The sequence below is a fragment of the Stigmatopora argus genome, chromosome 14 (assembly GCF_051989625.1).
Source record: "Stigmatopora argus isolate UIUO_Sarg chromosome 14, RoL_Sarg_1.0, whole genome shotgun sequence".
Classification (NCBI taxonomy): domain Eukaryota; kingdom Metazoa; phylum Chordata; class Actinopteri; order Syngnathiformes; family Syngnathidae; genus Stigmatopora; species Stigmatopora argus.
In genome coordinates, this window is record NC_135400.1 from 4,053,192 (window position 1) to 4,075,932 (window position 22,741).

General features: G+C 41.4%; 1 protein-coding gene across 1 annotated transcript; it reads left to right on the forward strand.

Moving 5' to 3' along the window:
- Nucleotides 1-3,750: 3,750 nt before the first annotated feature.
- Nucleotides 3,751-22,493, forward strand: icam3 (intercellular adhesion molecule 3). Its single transcript, XM_077619841.1, has 11 exons — nucleotides 3,751-3,876; nucleotides 6,428-6,697; nucleotides 6,771-7,097; nucleotides 8,701-8,934; nucleotides 10,358-10,621; nucleotides 11,924-12,031; nucleotides 15,985-16,242; nucleotides 16,331-16,489; nucleotides 18,966-19,184; nucleotides 20,503-20,745; nucleotides 22,034-22,493. Exons 1-11 carry the CDS (start codon nucleotides 3,819-3,821, stop codon nucleotides 22,234-22,236), a joined length of 2,343 nt encoding a protein of 780 aa, XP_077475967.1. The 5' UTR covers nucleotides 3,751-3,818; the 3' UTR covers nucleotides 22,237-22,493.
- The last annotated feature ends 248 nt before the right edge of the window (nucleotides 22,494-22,741 follow it).

The following is a 22,741-nucleotide window of genomic DNA, read 5'->3' on the forward strand; positions in this document are numbered from 1 at the left end:
ATTAAAGTAGCTTTTTAGTAAGGATAGAAGAAGGATACCAATCCTTATCTCAAGATGATATGCTCACACTCTCTCATGTTGGGCTTTAGAATATATTTTTAGCTGATATTTTATCCCTCCTCCTTGAAAAAAAAAGTTAATCTGTAATAATCAGTAAAGAATAATTTATCCTGCCTTATTCACAGCAGTTTGGATAGCAACAGATGGAAAAATGAAGTCAAAAGCCATCTGGGTGGTTTCCTCTGTCTTGCACAAGAGGCTCAAAAGGCATATAAAATAGCACGAAGTACACACAAGGACCACTGTTGCTATGATCATGTTACACTCAGCCTTGTTTCAAGTCACTAGTGTTCAGGAATTTTTTTTAGAGGGGGAAGTAGTCAGCAATAATGGAAAAATGTTGAGAAAAAAGCATCTGGTCACCAACTGCTGACGTCAGTCAGAAACATAGCGGTTCAGGTTCAGAGAAACGCTATGTTCCTCATTAGTCATTCGGGGTCTGCGCTGTGTTATCCTCACAATCATTTGACCTTTTTCCATTGGTATAATTTCACAACCCCCATAAAAAAGAAGAACTTTCCTTGACAACAGTTTCACAACAATATTTGGGTGACTTGGCATGTGTAACATACTTTTCGTTTCATTTCCTTTTTTATTATGATTATTGCTAGCCACTCGTATATTGCTCATCATCATTATGGTGAATAATTTGGCACTTAACTTGGGTAAAAATTGAACATTTGTTCCATAAACTTCTTTAAAAAGAAAAAAATGTTCATTTTGATTTCATTTATGTATTCATTTAATAATAATAATAATAATAATAATAATAATAATCGGACATAGGCCCTGTCGTCATTTATCACAACACAAAAAGCCTACTTGTCATCACACGCAGAAACTGCGTGTGACGAAATTGATGGTGCTTCTAATAATGTGTTCAACCTCACTGCCCATTCACTGTGGTGAGCTGCCAAAAAACGGTTTGGTCACAAATTCTGCTGGGTAACAAGTGACTGTTACTAGGAATAGAAAACAGTTCTGTTTATTTGTAATTTGTGGGACGTTTTAACTATCTGAGTGCTTTGATGATGAGAGAGATCGAATAATCCTATATGAATTGAAATGAGCTTGTCACTGGGAGACTTGAATTCGTTTTGAACTGGGAAAGTGGCAGCAAATTAAATAATCTAAATGAATTTAACTGTAGTCAACATCCAATCCAATTGAACTAGGAGGGTGGGAGAAAATTAACAATTTAACTTCAAATGCGATCGGCTGGCCACAGTCAGCTGGGATGGGCTCCAGCACCCCCTGCAACCCTAATGAGGATGAAGTAGTTAAGAAAATGAGAGAGAATTCAAATGGATTGGACATCTATTGCCATCACCTGCAGCCAATGACTTAAAAACCGATGTCATGTTTTTTCACATTCAAGTAAATTTGATTTTCTGTGTTAATGTGAGCAACCTAAAGGTCAGTGTGGAGAAAAGGGCATATGTTGACTGCATTTAAACACAGTAACCAGCTTCTATCAGGCTTACATCTGGTGGCACACAATTGACTTTAATGAAAGAGTATTTTCTCATACAGTGGTACCTCGAGATACGAGCTTAATGCGTTCCGGGACTGAGCTCGTATGTCGATTTACTCGTAACTCAAATGAACGTCTCCCATAGAAATGAACTAAAAACAAATTAATTTGTTCCAAACCTCTGAAAAAACACCCAAAACAGGATATTGGATTGAAAAAACATTTTTATTTGTTCTATTTTGCCAACTATTAACAAAGTAACAAATAACTAGTGGTTTAATAGTACTAAAATGTCTTTAATAGTACTAAAACTAGACGGGTTTCGCGGAGGGGAGAGAGAGATGGACAGGGGGGACTTTTTGCACCGCAACGCGCTCGTAACATAACAAATTTAAATGAACTTGGATTCCGATGCAGACACACTCAAAAATAAGTTTAATCTAACCTTACACTAAACATAATTTTTATTTTGTTTTAAATTTGTATACCTTTCTTGGCTCTATTTGCCCCAGCTCCACCCTGACTTTCATATGCAACCTATCGAGTGTTGTTTGCTTTTGTATTCCCTTCAAAATATTCCGAAAATGATGCACACTAATGTCCTCACAATAGGATAACGAACGATCAGTTGCCAACTAGAAGTAGTATATATGCCATTCACACTGACTAAAGTGAAAAAAACATTGAAAAAAATGCAACGCTCTGCCCAGTGCTCGTAGAGACATGCACGAGGGAGTTGCGACCAGAAAGACAGTGGCCATGATATTCTTATGAGCAGCCTCTCGCGTCCGTTGTCTGCTCGTATATCAAAATTTGTCTTGTATCTCAAGATAAATATTTGCCCGAAATGTTACTCGTATCTCAAATTGCTCGTATGTCGGGGCACTCGTATGTCGAGGTACCACTGTACTAGAATAATTCTTAATTGAGACTTTGATTCTCTCATCTTATTTTCTGAACCACTTTATGCTTACTAGGGTACGGGGGTGCTGGAGCCTAGCCCAGCTGAGTCCGGCCAAAGGCAGGGGAGACCCTGAATTGGTCGCCGGCCAATCGCAGGGCACAAGGAGACAAACAACCATTCACGCTCACACTCATACCTAGGGGCAATTTAGAGTGTCCAATCAGCCTACCATGCATGTCTTTGGAATGTAGGAGGAAACCGGAGTACCTGGAGAAAACCCACACAGGCCCGGGGAGAACATGCAAACTCCACACAGGTGGACCGCGCTAACCACTCAGCCGCCAGACTGCCCACTTTGATTCTTGAAAGTCTTTATTGATACTGATGAAATGACTGTAAGAAATGTGTGGCCCCAAAGGTGAATCAACAACATTCCTGCAAACACATGCTCTGTTTCCAGTGACTACAAACAAAAAGTGACCGGACAAGGTGGAGTGCAGGAAGGCTACAGTTTATCTTGGCACCATAGCACAATAGAACACAAGACCAGACTGGCAACACAGTAGGATTATTCGATAAGAATTCACTTTTTATTTCATTTTCATTTTGAATGTTTATGGGAGGTAGCTCAATTGTTGAGTGGTTAGCCTCACAGAGGTGGGAAAACAGGTCCTCAGGGGCCGCTGTGGGTGCAGGTTTTTGTTCCAACTGATCTAGCACAGACATTTTGACCAATGATATTTCTGTAGAAAATAAGAAGCACCTGACTGCAATTCACTGGTTGCACTTGTAGGACACCAGATTGGTGAAAAGGTCTCACCTTTTATGGGTTGGAAAGAAAACCCACACGCATTGCACCCCTTTGTGAAATTGTTTGCCCACCCCTGGGATTGAGGGTACAACCCCAGGGGTTATGACCTTCCTGTGTGGAGTTTGCATGTTCTCCTGCGTGGGTTTTCTCAAGGTAGTCAGGTTTCCTCCCACATCCCAAAAACATGCATGGTAGGGTGGTTGAACACTCTATATTGCCCATAGGGCATAGTGTGAGCGTGAATGCATGTTTTGGGATGTGGGAGAAAACCGGAGTACCCACGCAGGCACTGGCAAAACATGCAAACTCTACATAAGAAGGTTGCAAGCCTAAATCTCACAACTGTACTCTGTCATTTGAGAGAGGAATCTCTCACTCGGACTTAAACACACACAAACACAGACACATGCACACACATACAATGAAAAGAACACACCTCCATTTCTCTCTCTCTTTCTCCCGCTACTTCAGTTATACTTGACATTTGTGCAAGGCAGGAAAGCAGCCACGCAAGTGGAACTGAGAAGGCAAGGGGATCACACAGGGGAGCTTTTTATTGTGGTGCGAAAATGGACAAGCGGAAGATATTTATGCGCCTCTTGGTGGGGCTTTTAATCAGCACCATAGGTATGGATGTCTCCATTTTTTTTAGTTATGATAATATCTTTATTATTTCTTCTTTGCAAATAGGTTTGGGAATGGAAGATGTGCCACGTGAATTTGAAGTCACTTTAGCACTATTAAAATTCATTGAACTCATTGACTGTTGTTGATGGCCCTTGACATTCAAAACATTTTTCTGGGAATGTTCATTTGCTCCTCCCAGTTTAAATAGATTAGACGTCTACTGCTGTCAATAGCCCTGAAAGATAAGCCTTCATAGGCAGTCCTCAATTTTTAACCCAGTTTAAATAATTTGGTATATTCTTAATTAATTAAGTTAATAGCAGGAAATTAGTTAAATTCTATGAAATTTGCAAAACAAATGAGGGCCATAACCAGAGTGTATATCTGTTTTTATTCGTTTAAATGTCAATTTATTTGGTCTATATATAGATTTTATGAATTTATAATTTTAGTTAATTATTTAAAGATGATGTAATTTCATTTTGATGATTTTCTTCTCATCAAAATCTTTCAAAATCAGTGATGAAAACATTGGTGCAAGCTGAGAACAAGTGAGTGCTGAATCTGAGTTATATGCTTTTGAGTTTTTGTTTTAGGTGGGTTTAAAACATTACCAGTTGATGTCATGACCCGAAGCCCAGGGTGGTCACTGTTTTCTACACCTATACCGTATTGGCCCGAGTATAAGAGAGTGTTTTTTGCATTGAAATAAAACTAGTGTCGGTTGTCTTAAACTCGGAGTCTAAACATTATACCCATTCGCAACGCTAGAGGGCGCCAGATATGTTTAACCTCCTAAGACACAGACTCTTGCAAGGCGTGCATTTTTATTTTCTCTTTGATATTTAAGCTATTTGGGACCTGATGAGTGTAAAAACAATGAATTATGTTTTTACATGATTTCGTTTCTGAGAAAAATTATGTCCATATCAGTGGATGCCAGGCCATTGTAGTCCAAAATTTAACATTGTAGTCTTGTGATAACCAAAAATGTGATGTGCACACAGGTGGACGCCAGGTCCTAGGAGGTTAGAGGGGATTCTGAACACTTTGACGGTTAATGCAGTTATTGCAATTTTGTTATTTTAGAACAATAGATTGGTTAATTTACATTTCAGGAACCAGTTTACAAATGTGATTGCACTTTAGTGTACATATTTAAATGTTCAGATATTAAGATATAATATACAGTTTTTGCATGATTTGAGTGCGGCAAAATAACATGCTTTTCTCTCTCGAATATATTGTTATTCAGATGTACTGTAATTATTTTCTGTATAAAAATTGAATTTGGTGTTCAAAAAGTATTTTTTTCACACTTGAGTCTTAAAAATTAGCGGGTCCATGACCGGATGATTCGCCGAAAGACGTTTCGCCAATGGATGTTTGACAGACGAACAGGTTGCCGAATGGACGTTTCGCCGATGGATGTTTGACAGACGAACAAGTCGCCGAATGGACGTTTCGCCAAACGTTCATTCGGCCGAATGAACGTTTGGCCGAACGGAGGTTTCGCCAAAACGGGATTCGCGCGCTCGCCCCGCCCCCGGATCGTGTGTGTACACGTTTTTCAACCTCGGCCCGCGGGCCATATATGGCCCTTTAGGATTTTTAATCCGGCCCGCCGCTGGCGTTGTCCAAATTATAGTAAAAATCAATGATTCATTTCCCCTTGCCGCTCATCACTCTCAATTTATTAGTCTACCGTCAATGGCAGCCCGGGAATAAGGACTCTTGGGCGGGCATGGCAGCCCGGGAATAAGCACTCTTGGGCAGGCAGATGTAGCAGAACCGAGCCGTAAAATGACAGCAATCGGGTCAAATCCATCATAAAACAGCATTTAATGATTAAATACAAATACTGGAGCTCTTTGGACACTAGAACCGAGCCCAGGGAAGTTAATATACGTCCATTTGCCAAACTGCTCAAAATACTCTCAAATTTGGTCAAATCCAGCCGAAAACAGCGCTGTTTTCGGCTGGATTTGACCGAATTTGAGACGGGGGCGGGGCGAGCGCGCGAATCCCGCTTCGGCGAAACCTCCGTTTGGCCAAACGTCCTTTTGGCGACCTGTCCGTCTGTCAAACGTCCGTCGGCGAAACGTCTTTCGGCGAATCATAGGGGGTCATCTTATAGTCAGAATCATATATTCGGGCCAATACGGTATAAGTCAGTTGGTTTTCCATTTTAGTAAGGACCAATACCACAATGCTTTTAAGATGCGCATTTTCTCTTTTTTGCTAGTGAGTTGTAATATGCCAAAGTTCTTGGGTTCTCAATTTAAATGCAGCTCATCTTAAAAGCAACTCTAATTGGTCTATCACTGTCAATAGCTTCCAGTGAGTAGAAAGGTAGTGTTTTATATTGAGTTTATCCCTATTTTATCATCAGTGGACATGGGTTAAACTGGGAGGACTCGTTCAAATGTATAAAATGCCTGTCGCTGTCAATGGTCAATGTTGATTTCAGTGAAGTTTTTTTGAAAATTAAATTCACAACTCACAATGCTATATCTATAGAGTGAAAAAATAAACATATCATATCACATAGGTGCCTGCTGCCCCATTGAGTTTGACCCCCCGAAGGTGGTGGTACGATACGGAGACCCCGTGTCGATCAACTGCAGCACGTCTGACCCCCTGTACAGAGGGATAGGTTGGGAGTCTCAACAGGGGGGGACAGGCGTAAAGATGGCCCGTCATTTGACTTGGAAATTAGATTCCCTAAAATCATGGAAAATGAGCCCCACTTGCTTTCTCAACCCAGTGCCCAAAAGCGGGAGAAAGCAGTGCTTCAAATATCCAGACCTGGTTGTTTACAGTGAGTGTTTAAAATGACGAGGGAAGGGTGGTATAATTTTGTCTGACCCCTTTTTTTCCTCTCCCTCATCCAGCATTTCCGGAAAATATCTCCATCCGAACTGAAAGTGCTGTTGTGAATGAAAAAAGGTCGATTAGACTGGAATGTCACATCATTCCAATAGCGCCAACAAAATCTGTCACCGTCCGGTGGTACGACGATGAAAGCATCATTCATCAAGAAAAAGGAGAGCTTAGTAGATTTGGAAGTCCCACTGCACTTGTTTCATCCTTTATTTTTGAAGGGTTGTCTTCAAGAGGGCGGAAGTTCGTCAATCTCACATGTGAGGCAGTATTAGACCTGACACCCGAGGGGCCACGATTCAACGTCGTTTCACCCAAGTTATCCTTGCTTGTTCAATGTAAGTATCGATTTGTATTATTTAGGACGGTGCGATGTTCACACATTTTAGGCGTGATCAATGGGAGAGAATGAATTAATGCGTAATTAAAATTATTAACTGTGAGTTTATTTCTGATTAAGGTCGTAGCCAACTTTTATTTTAAATATACTGCTTTTGTTTTAAATATACTGCTTTTATTTTAAATATACTGCTTTTGTTTTAAATATACTGCTTTTATTTTAAATATACGGCTTTTATTTAAAATATACTGCTTTTATTTAAAATATACTGCTTTTATTTTAAATATACTGCTTTTATTTTAAATATACTGCTGTTATATTGGCGGCCCGGCAGATGAGTGGTTAGCGCGTCGGTCCAGCTGTGTGGAGTTTTTATCTTCACTCTGGGCCTGTGTGGGTTTTCTCCGGGTACTCCAGTTTCCTCCCACATTCCAAAGACATGGAGCGTAGACTGATTGAACACTCAAAAATGCCACTAGGTATGAGTGTGAGTGTGAATGGTTGTCCATCTGCTCGTGCCCTGCGATTGGCTGGCCACTAGTACAGGGTGTCCGCCGCCTTGTGCAGTTGGCTTCGATTGGCTCCCATACAAAAAGCTATATTAACTCTTTTGATTCCATTAACATTGAATGAGGGCGGCCCGGTGGAGCGAGTGGTCGCGTCGGCCTCACAGCTCTGGGGTCCTGGGTCCAAATCCAGGTCATGTCCATCTGTGTGGAGTTTGCATGTTCTCCCCGGGCCTGCGTGGGTTTCCTCTGGGTACTCCGGTTTCCTCCCACATTTCAAAAACATGCATGGTAGGCTGATTGGACACTCTAAATTGCCCCCAGGTATGGGTGCGAGTGTGCATGGTTGTCCGTCTCCTTGTGCCCTGCGATCGGCTGGCTACCGATTCAGGGTGTCCCCCACCTCTGGCCCGGAGTCAGCTGGGATAGGCCCCAGCATCTCCCTAACCCTAACCCTAACCCGCGACCCTAATGAGGATAAAGCGGTTCAGAAAATGAGATGAGAGATGAGAGAGATAACATTGAATGAAGAACTGAAAGCTCTTGGCAGTGAATGATCGCTGCCATTCTGAAATAATTAATGCTGAATAAATTCGCCCAGCCTTAGCTAGCCTTTTTGAGCTAGTTTTCAAAGTGATGTTGAAAGAATGTTGAAAGAACCATTTTCATGGCTCGTCACACAACCGCTGGTTTGTTTACAACAGCCACCACCCCACGCAGGCTATGACACAAATCTTTATTGACAGAAATGTTGAAATTTTATGTTTATTCTACACATTTTTACAGCATTGGAAAACATTAAGAATGTTTGTGTCCGGTTTGTCCACCTACAGAAATCATATTCAAACAGAAATTGTATTTTGCTCCCCCATCTTTTTCCATTTTCAATTAAAAAAAAGGGCAGAGCTAAAGAGTCGCATGCAGCTCCGTAGCGGTGGGTGGCTGACCAAATAAATTCTTAAAAGTCAGCGCGAAATTAAATTTATTAAATGCCATCTGTTGGGAGGATCGTTTTAAGGGTTCGTACCAAGAAGGATGCGAGGACTTGGAGGTCCCTGTCAACCTGACTCATTTTGTTCTTCCTTCTTCTTTCAGATGACATTGAAGTGACATGTCCAAGTACGTACACTGCAATAGAGAATGAACTTCATAACCTCTCCTGCTCTGTGAAGAACGCGCCTCCTGAAACTTTGATCACATGGTACAAAGACGGATATGAGGTGGAGTTACCGGAGACCCTGTCAAGACACGACGCGGGGCACTATGTCGTCGTTGTTGCCACTTCATTTTCCAATGTGGTGAACGCTACAGTGGACCTCAATGTTGTATGTGAGTCCACATAATGTCTTCAGTAGTCATTGACTCGGGATTGGAATTTAGTTTATCACTAATAGAAATCCAATTTGAAGCAAAGACATTTGACATCTATAAATGATTAATTAATTAATTAAGTATATCATTGCCCAAAACGTCGATCAGGATCTATCACTTGATCACCAAGGTAAAATTGTTAGATCACATGACAATAAGATTGGATTCACCCATACAAACCCCCTTCGAACTAAAACAATGAGTGTGCTGGTTCCGTGCTTCATTGGTTGTTTTTGCGCCCTTTAAGCCAAGAAAAGTACAAAAACTGCCTCTGTTCAGCTCAAACAGAATTCCCCTGACTGATGCCTGCAGTTTTCCTGAGCTTGTACTATAGAGTACCAGCTATGGAGAAGGATTTGTATACAAAATATTCACACAAATACATCCAAGATGAAGTGTTTTCAAGGCCCACAAATATATCCAAGATTTTTGCGTGTATAAGTTTGAACAACACAACGGTGTTGCTCAAACTGCCCTTCAAATGCACTCCAAGGGGGCCCCGTGTTTTTGGGGGTCAAATCTAGCTAGTCGTTATGGGCACACGGTTGGTGTTGAGCTGGTATAGGTGGCTTCTTTTCCATAATAGTGTAAAACATTTTAAACAGTGAATCTTTCAGTAAGGTGAGAAAGTGGAACCAATAATGCTGTTTATGCCTGTGAGTCATGTTTGCTATGCTGAAACATACTCTCTCACACCGATTAAGTTTAGTGTAAGGTTAGATTATACTTATTTTTGAGTGTCTGTATCGTAATTCAAGTTCATTTAAATTTGTTTATGTTATGTTACGAGCACGTTGCCATGCAAAAAGTCTCTCTCTCTCTGTCCTTCTTTCTCCCCTCCGCAAAATCCATCTAATTTTAGTACTATTAAACATCATAACCACTAGTTATTTGTTACTCTGTTAATAGATGGCGAATTAGAATAAATACAAATGTTTTTCCAATCCAATATTCTTTTTTGGTGATTTTTAAGAAGGTTGGAACAAATTAATTTGTTTTTAGTTAATTTCTACAGGAAAAGTTGGTTTGAGATACGAGTAAATCGACATATGAGCTCAGTCCCGAGACACATTAAGCTCACATCTCAAGGTACCACTGTACTTTTTAAAACCCTACAATGGATTGACTTTGCAAAGCGTGAACCGTAAAGTAGCAAGGGATCACTGTATTGGCTCATGGAGTGATGAAAAGTGTATTGACATATACATAAGTGCCGACATTTGTCGGTGGCCAGGAAAAAAAGGTAGATCGAGGGTGGTTGGGTCCTTGAAAATTAAATCTTGAGCCAAGAAAGTTTGAAAGAGTGCAAAATTTTCCACTTACTGGATTTAACAGAGTAATGAGTTATGAGTATGAGTTGATCAAAAATGATTGTGTTCAGATCCGCCGTCACAGATAGAAGAGCTGGAGGACATCAAAGTTGAGCTTGGCTCAGAAGTATTCCTCAAGTGCTCCACCAGAGGCAACCCTAGGCCTACATACTCCTGGGCAGTACCCACTTGGACTAACGTCGGGCATGTCAACGAAGACGGGGTTTCTCGTCTGCAGATCCAAGATGTGACTTTCAAACACATGGGCGTATATACGTGCTTTGCCAGTAACGACGGAGGAAGTGTATCGAAGAAAGTCACAGTGAGTCTAAAAGGTGAGGGTCATATACTCCTACTAGCTCTATTTATGTGTTCAGCACAAATCCAAACTGATTCTGGAGATGTCTAGTCAAATTTGGAATCCAAATGGATTAGAGGTCTATTTCTGCCAATGCGTGGTTTTATGACTTTTTCATTCATAATTCATCTTCTGTACCACACATAAGGGCTGTGGGGGTCAGGCCAGTGAACCCCTACACCATCAGCTGGCTCTTTTTATGACATGATGTCTGAATTTACATTTAACAAACATTAATTTTCTGGACCGCTTATCCTCACAAGGGTCGCGGGGGTTGCTGGAGCCTATCCCAGCTGACTTCGGGCACGAGGCAGGGGACACCCTGAATCGGTGGCCCGCCGATCGCAGGGCACAAGGAGGAAACCATTCACGCTCACACTCATACCTAGGGGTAATTTAGAGTGTTTAACTAGCCTATCATGAATATTTTTTGGGAATTTAGGAGGTAACCGGAGTACCTGGAGAAAACTCACAAAGAACATGGAAATTCCACACAGCAGGTCCGACTTGGATTTGAACCCAGGACCCCAGAACTGTGAGGCCTACTCGCTAACCACTCATCCGGCGGGCCGCTGATAATAATTTAGTGGTTTCATTTCATTCATTCATTTTCTGAACTGCTTTCTCCTAGCGTAATAATTTAGTAGATGTATATATTTCTCTCTATCGGTTGGTGAATCATGAACAGTAGTGGTGTGTCTGATTGGGCGTTCTTGTGGGGAAATTTGTTCATGGGCTCATCCCTTATTTTCCCTAATTTATTCACAGCCAGCCTATGTATAGTAATAGCATAGTTTGTGTTGTGTTGAATGATAAAAGAAAAAGAACATTTGTATCAACCACTGGATACCAGAGTTTACATTCAACTCTTCCAGTTTGACATCCAATCATCCATCTGCTGTGAATTTAAATGAATTCCCAGGTGACTTCAGGCCAGAGGCAGGGGACATCCTGAATTGGTGCCCAGCCAATCGCAGGCCACAATGAGACAAAAAACCATTCACGCTCACACTCTCACTCTGCTCGGGGCAATTCATACTGTCCAATCAGCCGACCATGCATGTTTAAGGGAATGCGGGAGGAAACCGGAGTACCTGGAGAAAACCCACACAGGACAAGCAAACTCCACACAGGTGGACCAACCTGGATTTGAACCCAGGTCCCCCACCGTGAGGCCGACGTGCTAACCATTCAGCCGGCAGGCCGCCCTCAATGGGGAAACAATGAAATCGAATGTTACTCTTAAATTGTAACACCTACTATGTTTTGTCTGTTATAGAGTGCAAGCCCGGCTGGTTTCAGTGTGGAAGTGGCACCTGCATCTTGGGCTCTCTGAGATGTAACGGAAACATGGACTGTGGTGATGGGAGCGACGAATACCTCTGTGGTAACAAAAATAACACACCTGTTTTAGGAATAGGGACTACTGACACCAGAAAAGTAGATATACATACTTTGCTTTCTTTGGTTGGGACCAAAATGCAATGGACCCTTTGTGGACTTATGTGGTACCTTTTCATATTACAATTTGAATGAATGCAAAACAAATGCATCGGAATTGTATAACATAGTTTTTATGTTGGCGTCTGCCCACATATCAAATAGATATTCCGTCTCCTCATTGCTCCACGTTGAACCCCGACTTATTTTAGCTGACGTGGTGCTAACCATAGACTTCCATGCTGACCAAATAACATTGCCCCAAATGCTTGTGGCTACGGAAGCCTGTTACATGGAAAAATATGTATGATTTCAGGTTCGGATCGGCTGTTCGCACCGCACCAGAGTTCGCTGGTTGTATTCATTCATTCATTTTCTGAACCGTTTATCCTCACAAGGGTCGAGGAGGGTGCTGGAGCCAATCCCAGCTCACTCCTGACATGACAGGCCGCCTCTATACTGTACAATAATTATACCTGCATGCCCATTTCAATATTAGTTATCATAACATATTGGGGGTTCCATCCCAGGTTCAGACCTTCCTGTATGGAGTTTACATGTTCTCCCTTGGCTTTCGTGGGTTTTCTCCCACATCCCCAAAACATGCTTGGTAGGCTGGTTAAACACTCTAAATTGGTCCTAGGTATTAGTCTGTACGAATGGTTGTCGGTGTCCTTGTGATTGGCTGGCCAGCAATCCAATTTGTCCCTCGCCTCGTGCCCATAGTTGGCTGGGATAGGCTCCAGTACCCCACGTGACCCTGGTGAGGATAAATGGAATGGAAAAGGAATGAATGGATATCATATTGGGCTGTAGCAATAGTGTGTTATGATAACCATATTTACTCAAAATAGGAAATAAGTTAGTACATTAGATGTCTGCTTGGTATTATAAACGGGTTAAACAGATGGGGCAGCCAGGCGGCTGAGTGCTTAGTGTGTCGGCCTCACAGTTCTGGGGTCTAGGGTTCGAATCCAGGTCGGTCCACATGTGTGGAGTTTGCATGTTCTCCCCAGGCCCATGTGGATTTTCTCCCGGTACTCCGGTTTCCTCCCACATTCCAAAAACATGCATGGTAGGCTGTTTGACAGTCTAAATCAGCGGTCCCCAACCTTACTATCATCACGGACTCTTTCTATTTTCTCATGGACCGGCTAATGGGGGGTGCGACAATTTAAGACAAAATTGTGTGGGGTAGGTCCCAAGCCTAAAAGCAATTATTAATTATTATAATAACATTTTTCTCATTTCAAGTAGAAGGCCGAGATTAAAAAAGTTCATAATTATTACTCTGATGGGCTGGCACCAGGTGGCTCGTGGAATGGCGGTTGGTGACCGCTGCTCTAAATTGCCACTAGGCATGAGTGTGAGCGTGAATGGTTGTTTGTCTCCTTGTGCCCTGCGATTGGCTGGCCCCCAATTCAGGGTGTCCACCACCTGTGGCCCGAAGTCAGCTGCTATAGCAGGGGTCGGGAACCTTTTTGACACAGAGAACCATAAACAATTCCTATTTTCAAATTTTATTCCTTGAGAGCCATAGTCATAATTTAAGAGTAAAAATGTGAAAATGAGATGTGATTTTTGGGGGGTAATTTTACCACTTTTAAAGTACTATAAATGAATTATTTTGACAACACTGTTACCCCGTTGCTAATCAATGAAAATATGCATGCCGAAAAGTCTAATGAAAAAAAAAAGATGATTGATGTTAGAGGAAGTGTGAGCGCCATAGTGCCGACATGACGCTCCTATTGGAGTTTAAATACATAGTTTACCTCACAGGTTAGCGAAGAGCCACATACACCAATCAGAAGAGCCACATATGGCTCCCGAGCCATAGGTTCCCTACCCCTGTGGTATAGGCTCCAGCACCCCGTGACCCCAGTGAGGATAAAGCAGTTCAGAAAATGAAATGAAACAAAAAATATTTTTTTAATTTTAAATTAAAATACAATATTCAGAATTATTGTTTTTCCGCGTGCTTTTATGACAAAAGAACTAACAAACAACAAAATAAATAAATAAATAATCAGCGAGTTGGCAATCGTTAATTGCGCTCGGTGATGGAGATAATTGTTAATCTAGTGCAAGTAGTGGTTCCCGTCAGTGAAGCACTCCGACTCGAGGAAGGAAAGGGAGAGAGCCAGAAAGCAGGAGCGCCTGTTTCCTCTCCAACACAACATGTAGCTTTAGCCCTTAGCTCAGCTGGTTGTCGTGGACCGGGTGAAGCTGACACACGTACACGCGGGGCAGAAACGCCACTCGACCGAGGCGCTCTGGCTACCTAACGGAAAATAAGACGGGGGCGAGGGGGGGAAAATCAGGCAAATGGACGGTCTAAAGTGGATTCGTTTTTTGTCAGTTTTCCTGACTTTAGAGCTGTCACTGTCTAACGGAACACAGCCGCGTGAGTAAAACGTTCGGAATGCGAGTGATACAATATAACCATTCTCTAAAAATAATCACGGGCTTGTTTGGTGTGCAGCGAATTAATTTAGGGGAACCCCACGCATTTCCAACGTTTCTGAGATCAGAATAGCAAGTGGGCTTGTTGTTGGCGAACATTATTTTTGAACATTTGAACTGTATTGTTTGACTAATACCACACAATATTGCAAGAAGTAATGAGTTGGTGAATTGAGGAATGTGGGCTGAGATGGTGGATGTTGCGTTCAAGTCTTGCACAAAGACTCCGGCATCTGAGCTTCCTCTGGGAGGGGTCTTTCCTTCCTGACTGATTTCCTTTCCTGTTGAACATTGACAAACTGTTTGTTTTTCAGGCTCCATCAAACCAGAACTAAATGTATGGAAGGTCAACCCCAAAATTAACTTAGTCGCTGCCATTGACTGCGATTTACATGTGATGGAAATGAACAAATTGACAGGGGAAGCGTCCAATCCATGTAAAGGGCCAGGGTTGGTAAAGAATGACAACCTCCCATTTCAAAGGGATTGCACCTTTGATAAAGTATTTGGTGGGAGGGTGCATCCTAGCCAGAGGAAGAATACATTTTATTTTTCCACTCATTGCCGACCTACCGTTAAATATATTTTCAATTCATTTTAAAGTGATAGTTAAAAATGGATTGGTTGTCTGCAAAGGATAAACTAATTTAATTCTTGTTTGAGTTAGCGCATTAGCCTCACAGTGGTGTCCTGGGTTCATATCCAGGTCGGTCCACCTGTTTGGAGTTTGCATGTTCTCCCCGGGCCTGCGTAGGTTTTCTCCGGGTACTCTGGTTTCCTCACACATTCCAAAAACATGCATGCTAGGCTGATTGGACACTCTAAATTGCCCCTAAGTATGCGTGTGAGCGTGAATGGTTGTCTGTCTTCTTGTGCCCTGCGATTGGCTGGCCACCAATTCAGGGTATCTCCTGCGATAGGCTCCAGCACCCCCCGCGAACCTAGTGAGGATAAAACGGTTCATAAAATTAATGAGAGAGAGAGATTTCGTTTGAATTGGGAGGGTTGGGACCGAATTCATTTCAATTCATCAATGTTCAATTGCCAATGGCTATTCTGTACATTGGAATGTATACATATTGTTCTCAGAATGAGTGTACACATGAATTGATCAGATCCATTCATTAATCAACCAAAAAATTGCTAGATTAATCATTCATTAACTCATTCATTTGTATTATCATGTTTTAGTGCGACTGACATGTTAGAATTTGAATATTCTTAAAATGAAATTAATCAGAAAATTAATATTTTTGAACGTTCCTTTGCTGTCAACCCACTTGAAATAGATTTGACGTCTCCTAGTGATAAACTCATTTCAATTCATATCAGAAGGATGATTGGACAACACATCATTGGAAATCCACCGTCGATGAGCGGAAGCTATCAATCACATGTTTTTGTGACTCATTAATTTCTGTTTATTTCCACTAGGCAAGCACCTCAACTGCCCCATTAAGTTGAACCTAGAGACACTGGTTCTCCAATACTTGGGCGAAAGCCAGAATGTCACATGCTCAACCACTCAGCCAGAAGATACCGTCGTAACCTGGCAAGACAGTGTTCTTTCCTTCTCAACCAAGGTCACATGGACCCCTGACACCCACAAGGACTGGGACCTTGCTCCAGTCTGCATGGCTTCATTACCAGGTGGAGATTTCTGCGAGAACCCTCTGAACTTCACACTCTACAGTACGTATATTTTACACATATCTATGCATAGATAATTACACAAAAATACTTTATTCTGGGTATTCTTTCTATTAATGACCACGACCAGAAACGCCAGACACTGTCACCGTACGGTCAGTCAACAATGTGACCTTTATGGAGGGCCAGCCATGTAAGATGCATTGTGACATCGTCAACGTGGCTCCCGTACAAAGCCTTATTGTGCGCTGGTATCATGGAAATCAAACCATTGAGCCGTCAAATAGAGGTAAGGAGTCCGATTTCTTCTCTTGACCTTCAATGCTGCTCTTGTACATTGGAAGATTAGAGCCACACAAAGAAAAATTTAGGCCTACAAAAAAAGTTGTCATAGTAGGAGATATAAATCATGTTTTCGCGCCTATACAGAAATTCAAGTACACAAGTACCATTATCAAAAAGTGTATATTTATTAAATATTACAGCTATAAGCATATCACAAGACTAATGTATTAATATCTAAATATAAATTACATATATCAAAGAGTAAATACTTTTAAATATTGTACTCACAGTTAAAATAGTTCCTCTCCGCTTGATATAAATCCAGAAAACAGGTTAATGGGAGTTGTCCTTAAAGGGGAGAACTCTTTCAGCGAGGTACAGCTTTGCGTTCGGGATGAAACAGTTTGTGAAGGCTTTTGTGATCCAGGCTTTCTGGTTGTTCATGCAGCATACAAGCAGCAAGGCATTGTGCTTAGTTGTATTAAGTTCATTAAGTCTAAATTATCCACGATATTCGAGGGTTTACTGTACTAACCTGACTAAGCGTGGGATGGAAACATGTCAGGTAACAAAACAACCTAAAAAAACACCCTTGTCTGTTCTGAACGAATCAGCCAAAACATAGGCTTTGCTCTTGTTTTTTAAAGCATGAGGATGGTCGAACTTGTTGATTAAAGCTGGCTTTACCATGAAGCCAGGCAGCAGCAATCCCACACATAATGTTCATCAGCACATTCAGTTAATCTTTGAATAAAAATGTCCGGGAAGTCATCCGCTTCCAAAAAACTTGCGGTTACCTGTCACGGCCGGGTCGCGGGTCAGACCTCGCTGGCCACCGGCATGCACCACCGGATCGCTGTCCGACGTCGCCGGCACGCGCCACCAGACCCCTGGCCGACCGGCCGGGAAATTAAACTTCAGCTTTGCTCCTCCGCACCGTCCAACCGTCAATTAGCCGTCCAGGGAGCTCTATATTCGGGCAAGTGCAACGACGTCAGCCCACTGCCTAGACTTAAATGGAATCTCAACTTCCACTGCGGCGTCCCACCATCCTCGCCGGCCAAAGTACTCTATTTTCAGACGAGGCTAGTGGCGTCGGGCCGTAACATCGCCCGGAGCTTGCACTTTTGCACACTGCACATTTCTGGGACATTCCACCGTCAGCTCCGCTACCACGAGGCTCCCGGAGTCCGCTAAGCGAGCTCTATTTTCGCTTTAGGACCACGGCGTCTGTCATAATGTCACCCGGGGCTCGCATTTCTGAAAAAAAATCCCTCTTCGCCAATGCTCTCTACTCTCCAATCGCTGAGCAAGTTCTATTTTCATGGAGTAAAGTCACATGGGGCTCGCATTTCTGATAAAAAAAAATCACCCAGACCGGTGCTTAGAAAGCTCTATTTTCGGATAAAAATGATTGCCAGCCATTTTTCCCTCAGTGCTGAGTGACAGACAGTGAGGGGAGTGGCTTCCACTTGCGAGTTTCAGCGTGGATTTTCACATTTTTATGAACTTTTTTCATTTTCGGAAAATAATCCGCAATGTAGTGAAGCCGCGAAGTGAAGGATCACAGTACTAACTAATACATTTAAATATTCTGAGATTAAATTTGTGATATTTTGAAAATAGTCATACTATTGTGAGAAAATGTTATTACAGGACAAACTGATAATATTACGAGAAATAAGGTAATAATTGAGAAAAAAAGTCTAAAATTACGGGATTAAATTTGTAATATTTTGTGAATTTACACACTTTATGTAATACATATGGAAATGCACAACCACTAAGTCCGAATAATACTACTTAATGTAACTTCACATTTAATAATTCATTTTCCGAACCGCTTATCCTCACAAGGGCAGCGGGGGGTGCTGGATCCTATCCCAGCCAACTATGGGCACCAGGCACGGGACACCCTGAACCGGTGGCAGCCAATCGCATAGCACAAGGAGACAGACAACCATTCACGCTCAGTTATACGAGCTAAGCTATACAATTTAGTGTTCAACCAGTCTACCCTGCATGTTTTGAGATGTGGGAGGAAACCGGAACACCTGGAGAAAACCCACACAAGTCCAGGGAGAACATGCAAATTCCACATACAGTGAGGACCAACCTGGGATTAAACGCTCGACCCCAGAACTGTGGGGCTGATGCCCTAACCACTTGTCCGTCAAGAGTACAAATTAGTCACTAATATCAGTCGAGGTGGACTGTGAGGGTATATTTGGTAAAACATGTAATTCAAAGTAATTTTGTAGTTTCTCAGGAATCCATTAGAATCAAAATTAATGTTTTGGATCCTGCGGCAGTGGCTCTTCAGTACTTAACTGCATCCATACTTATGACGGACGTTAAGTCACAACATATTATGACATTAATCTTCTAATATAACCACCTTTTTTCCTCATAATAGGTCATAGTATTGTGGCTGTATTATCATTATTTTACTACTTTCTTTCTCCGCAAATGCGCTATAGAGCCATTTAGAATGACGGATTGTCCTCATAACACCACCAAGTCATGTGACCCAAGCACCACCAAGACTCCGGTAAATGTGACTGCCAACGCCAGCTTCTACTTCAACCGATCGCATCATGACGCAGCTTTAAGTTGCGAGGCAATCTTGGAGCTGGGACCGGCGGGACCACGGCAGGCCCCCACCGTCATGTCGCGCGCTGTCACCTTTGATGTCTACTGTGAGCTCTTCAACTTCCACAAAAATGTTTATTTGCTTTTTTCAAGATCGATTTTTATGAACCTACTTCTATTCTGCATTATTAAGTGACGATGTGATTTGTTGCATTTAAGTTGGGGCTTAAAAAATCTGGCAAAATCTATGTTTAGATTTTATGATTTTATTCTTAGACCATATCACCCAGCCCTAATTTCACTAGAATAACATTTTTGTGGCACTCAATTAAAGATCAAGAACTGCAGAAATTATTTTATCATAATATTGCATTTCTTGTTTAAATAAATTAAAAAGAGTCCAAAATGTTATTAAATAAGGCTGGGCAGGTCAACACAGAGATAACTCACATTGATTAGCATAGTTAATTATTTTAAAAGTATATGAACTCAGCTAATCTATTTGAACGGGGATGGCTGGTAACGATTACTACACCTCCAAGTTCAAATGGATTAGACATCGTTGCCATCCAATAAATTAATATAAATTATTCATTCATTCGTTTTCCATACCTGGGGCCTATCTCAGCCAACTCGGGCACCAGGCGAGGCACACAGTGAATTGGTGGCCAGCCAATCACAGGGCACAGGGAGACGGACAAACATTGACACTCACACTCCTACCTAGGAGCAGATTAGAGCATTCAATCTACATCTTTTTGGGATATGGGAAGAAACCGGAGTACCAACTATGAGGCCAATGCGCCACCGGGCCACCCCTTAATATAAATTAATAATTCTTTAATAAGGTAGCAGTACATTTAATGTAAAAGTATTGTAATTACTACCTTTAAATAATAATAATAATAATCGGACATACCGCCCAACGTCTATTCATATTACCTCACTCCGAAGTTATTACACAGAAAGGATTGTGTGTCGTGTTACCGCAAGTTTAGAGTCCTGATGGATGTGGGGGAAAACTGTCCTTAAGCCTATTTGTCTGTACTTTGATGGGACCAATAGCGTCTGCCAGAGGGCAGCAGCTGGAACAGATTGTGACCAGGGTGGTATGGGTCCCTGATGATCTTCCTGGCTCTGCTGAGGGTATAATTATTTAGAATATGATTAATCACAATCTGACATACTAAAATTATTAAGCATTGCCCAGCCCAACTAAGTCACTGACTGTCATAGATAACGCTAAACGGCCAATAAATTTGAAGTGGGAAGTCTGTCAAAAAGATTGCAAGTCCACTAATGATAAACCCCTTTAATTTCAAAGCAACAGGGTGTTTGGTTGTCTATCATACAATAAACGGGCATTCTGTGTATGAGGGAAAAATTGTGTATATTTCAAACTATATCCCCTCTTGCCTCAAACAGATAAGCCGATCATCAACACCACAAAGCTCCCAAAAGTCATCCCATTGTTCCGAGGTTACCCTGAGGAGCTTGTGTGCGAAGCCGACGGTCAGCCCCCACCCAGCATTTACTGGTCGAACCTCGCCCAAAAGACCGTTTGGGAGTCGGGAGGCAACATCACAGTTTTGAAGGCGGGCCGCTACATCTGCACGGCTGTCAATCGCGTGGCTTCAGTTGTCCACGAGGTTGAAGTTGTGCCAAAAGGTACAAGTCTAATTACATTCATGTTGGCACGGCGTGTTGAACATGAATAAAAACAGAATACAATAATGTGCTAATCATGTTAAAACTACTATATATTTACTTGAATACACTACAAAAACAAGATATTTACCGTATTTACTCGCATATAAGCCGCACGCGTAAAATTGCCTTAAAATTATTGAATTTTACAATTTCTCACCCATAAGTTGCCCACTAATTCACAATTTTCACTTCCATATTCATGGTTTTAATAGAGAGTACAAATTTGTTACTTTGAGGGGAAAATCTTAAGAGAAATCATCGCATGTGGTATTTCTGAGATACTGTATAAATCAAAAGCACATTATTAGGGTCAATATCATATAGAAGTTAATATGCCTGACTTTGTAAATGCAAAATATCAAATTATTCAATTTGAAAAAAGAAATTAGTCTATCTTGGTGAGAACCTGATGCTTTTAATGACAGAAATTACAATTTTCATACCAGAAGATTAAGATGTGGTGGTGGGCAAATTCTTTTCAACGGAAGATCTGGATTGCAGGCAGGCCAGTCCAGCACCCATACTTTTTTCAATGTAGCCACATTGTTATAGCACATGCACTAGATGGGTTGGTATTGTCTTGCTAAAATCAGCAAGGGTATTCAGGAAAAAAATATGTTGGCACATTGGTTTCTCCAAACCCTGTATGTATCTTTCACCATTGTGCAAGTTACCCATTGACATGGGCAATCAATATTGGTTTTTGGACTTGAGTTTTCTCCTAATTCACTAAACTTTTTGATGTCATTATGGTCCATGGCTTGTGAAATCCCTCAATTGTTTGCACGTGTAGCAACATTGGCCTTTACTCATTAGTAGCTCTTCACCATGATACACATCCAATCATGTGACTGACTCTTTTCATCCTCCTGCTACGTTTATCACTAGTAGACAACAGATCCATTTGAAATGGGTTGGACTTCAATTAGCGTCACTGGCAGCCAATGAGTTAAACTGTTATGAAATTTCCTCGTGGACTTGTTTACAAAGTGGTGAACAATTTCTCTGTCCAGTTTTGCGATGTTTGAAGCAGTTTTTTTGAGTATTCCCCAACTTTCCAGGTCTTTTTACCCACCTGTCCCCGCTCTTTTGGGAATGTGTTACAGCATTAAATTCGGAACTAATGGGTAATTCCTAAAAAAGACATTAAATATCCATGTTTCAATGAAATACAGGTTGTATCTTTAATACAAAGCCCCACCACCACCGAGCTGTTAATAATGGCTCTGTTTTGTTGTCATTCCAGAGGACTACCTACCCCTCATTGCCGGATTTGTGGCGACTACGGTGGTGGTCATTTCAGCTATTTTTATCTTCATCTACTCCATCTACTACAAAAACACCAAGATGCGCCGCTACAGCCTGAAGAATCCTAAACTAGGGGGCCCCAATGCCAACGTGGCCCACGATGGCTGGGACTTGCAGTTCCCTATGACCAAACTGTCGTGATCAGACGACTCACCCGCTCCCAAAATGAGCCGACAGTCGGCTGACTCACACTGGCCTCAAAGTCACGTCTTCTTCCAGCTTTGTCTCTTTATCAGATGACTTTAAAGACTCAAGCTTGTGGGTTTACGTGTCATACTCTGATTCACTGGACGGCAAGGTGCGGAGAAGAAAAACTAAGATGGCCTTCGAATGTTAAAAAGCACTAAAGAGAATTCAATATAATTATAAATGTTTGCTGATACCAGGTGAATGAGTATGTGTATATATATATGTGTATATATATATATATATATATATATATATATATATATATATACATATACATATATATATATATATATATATATATATATATATATATATATATATATATACATATATATATATATATATATACATATATATATATATATATATATATATATATATATACACATATATAATTATATAAAATAATTATATATATAGACAGTTCTGGGGTCGAGGGTTCGGTGTGTAAAGTTTG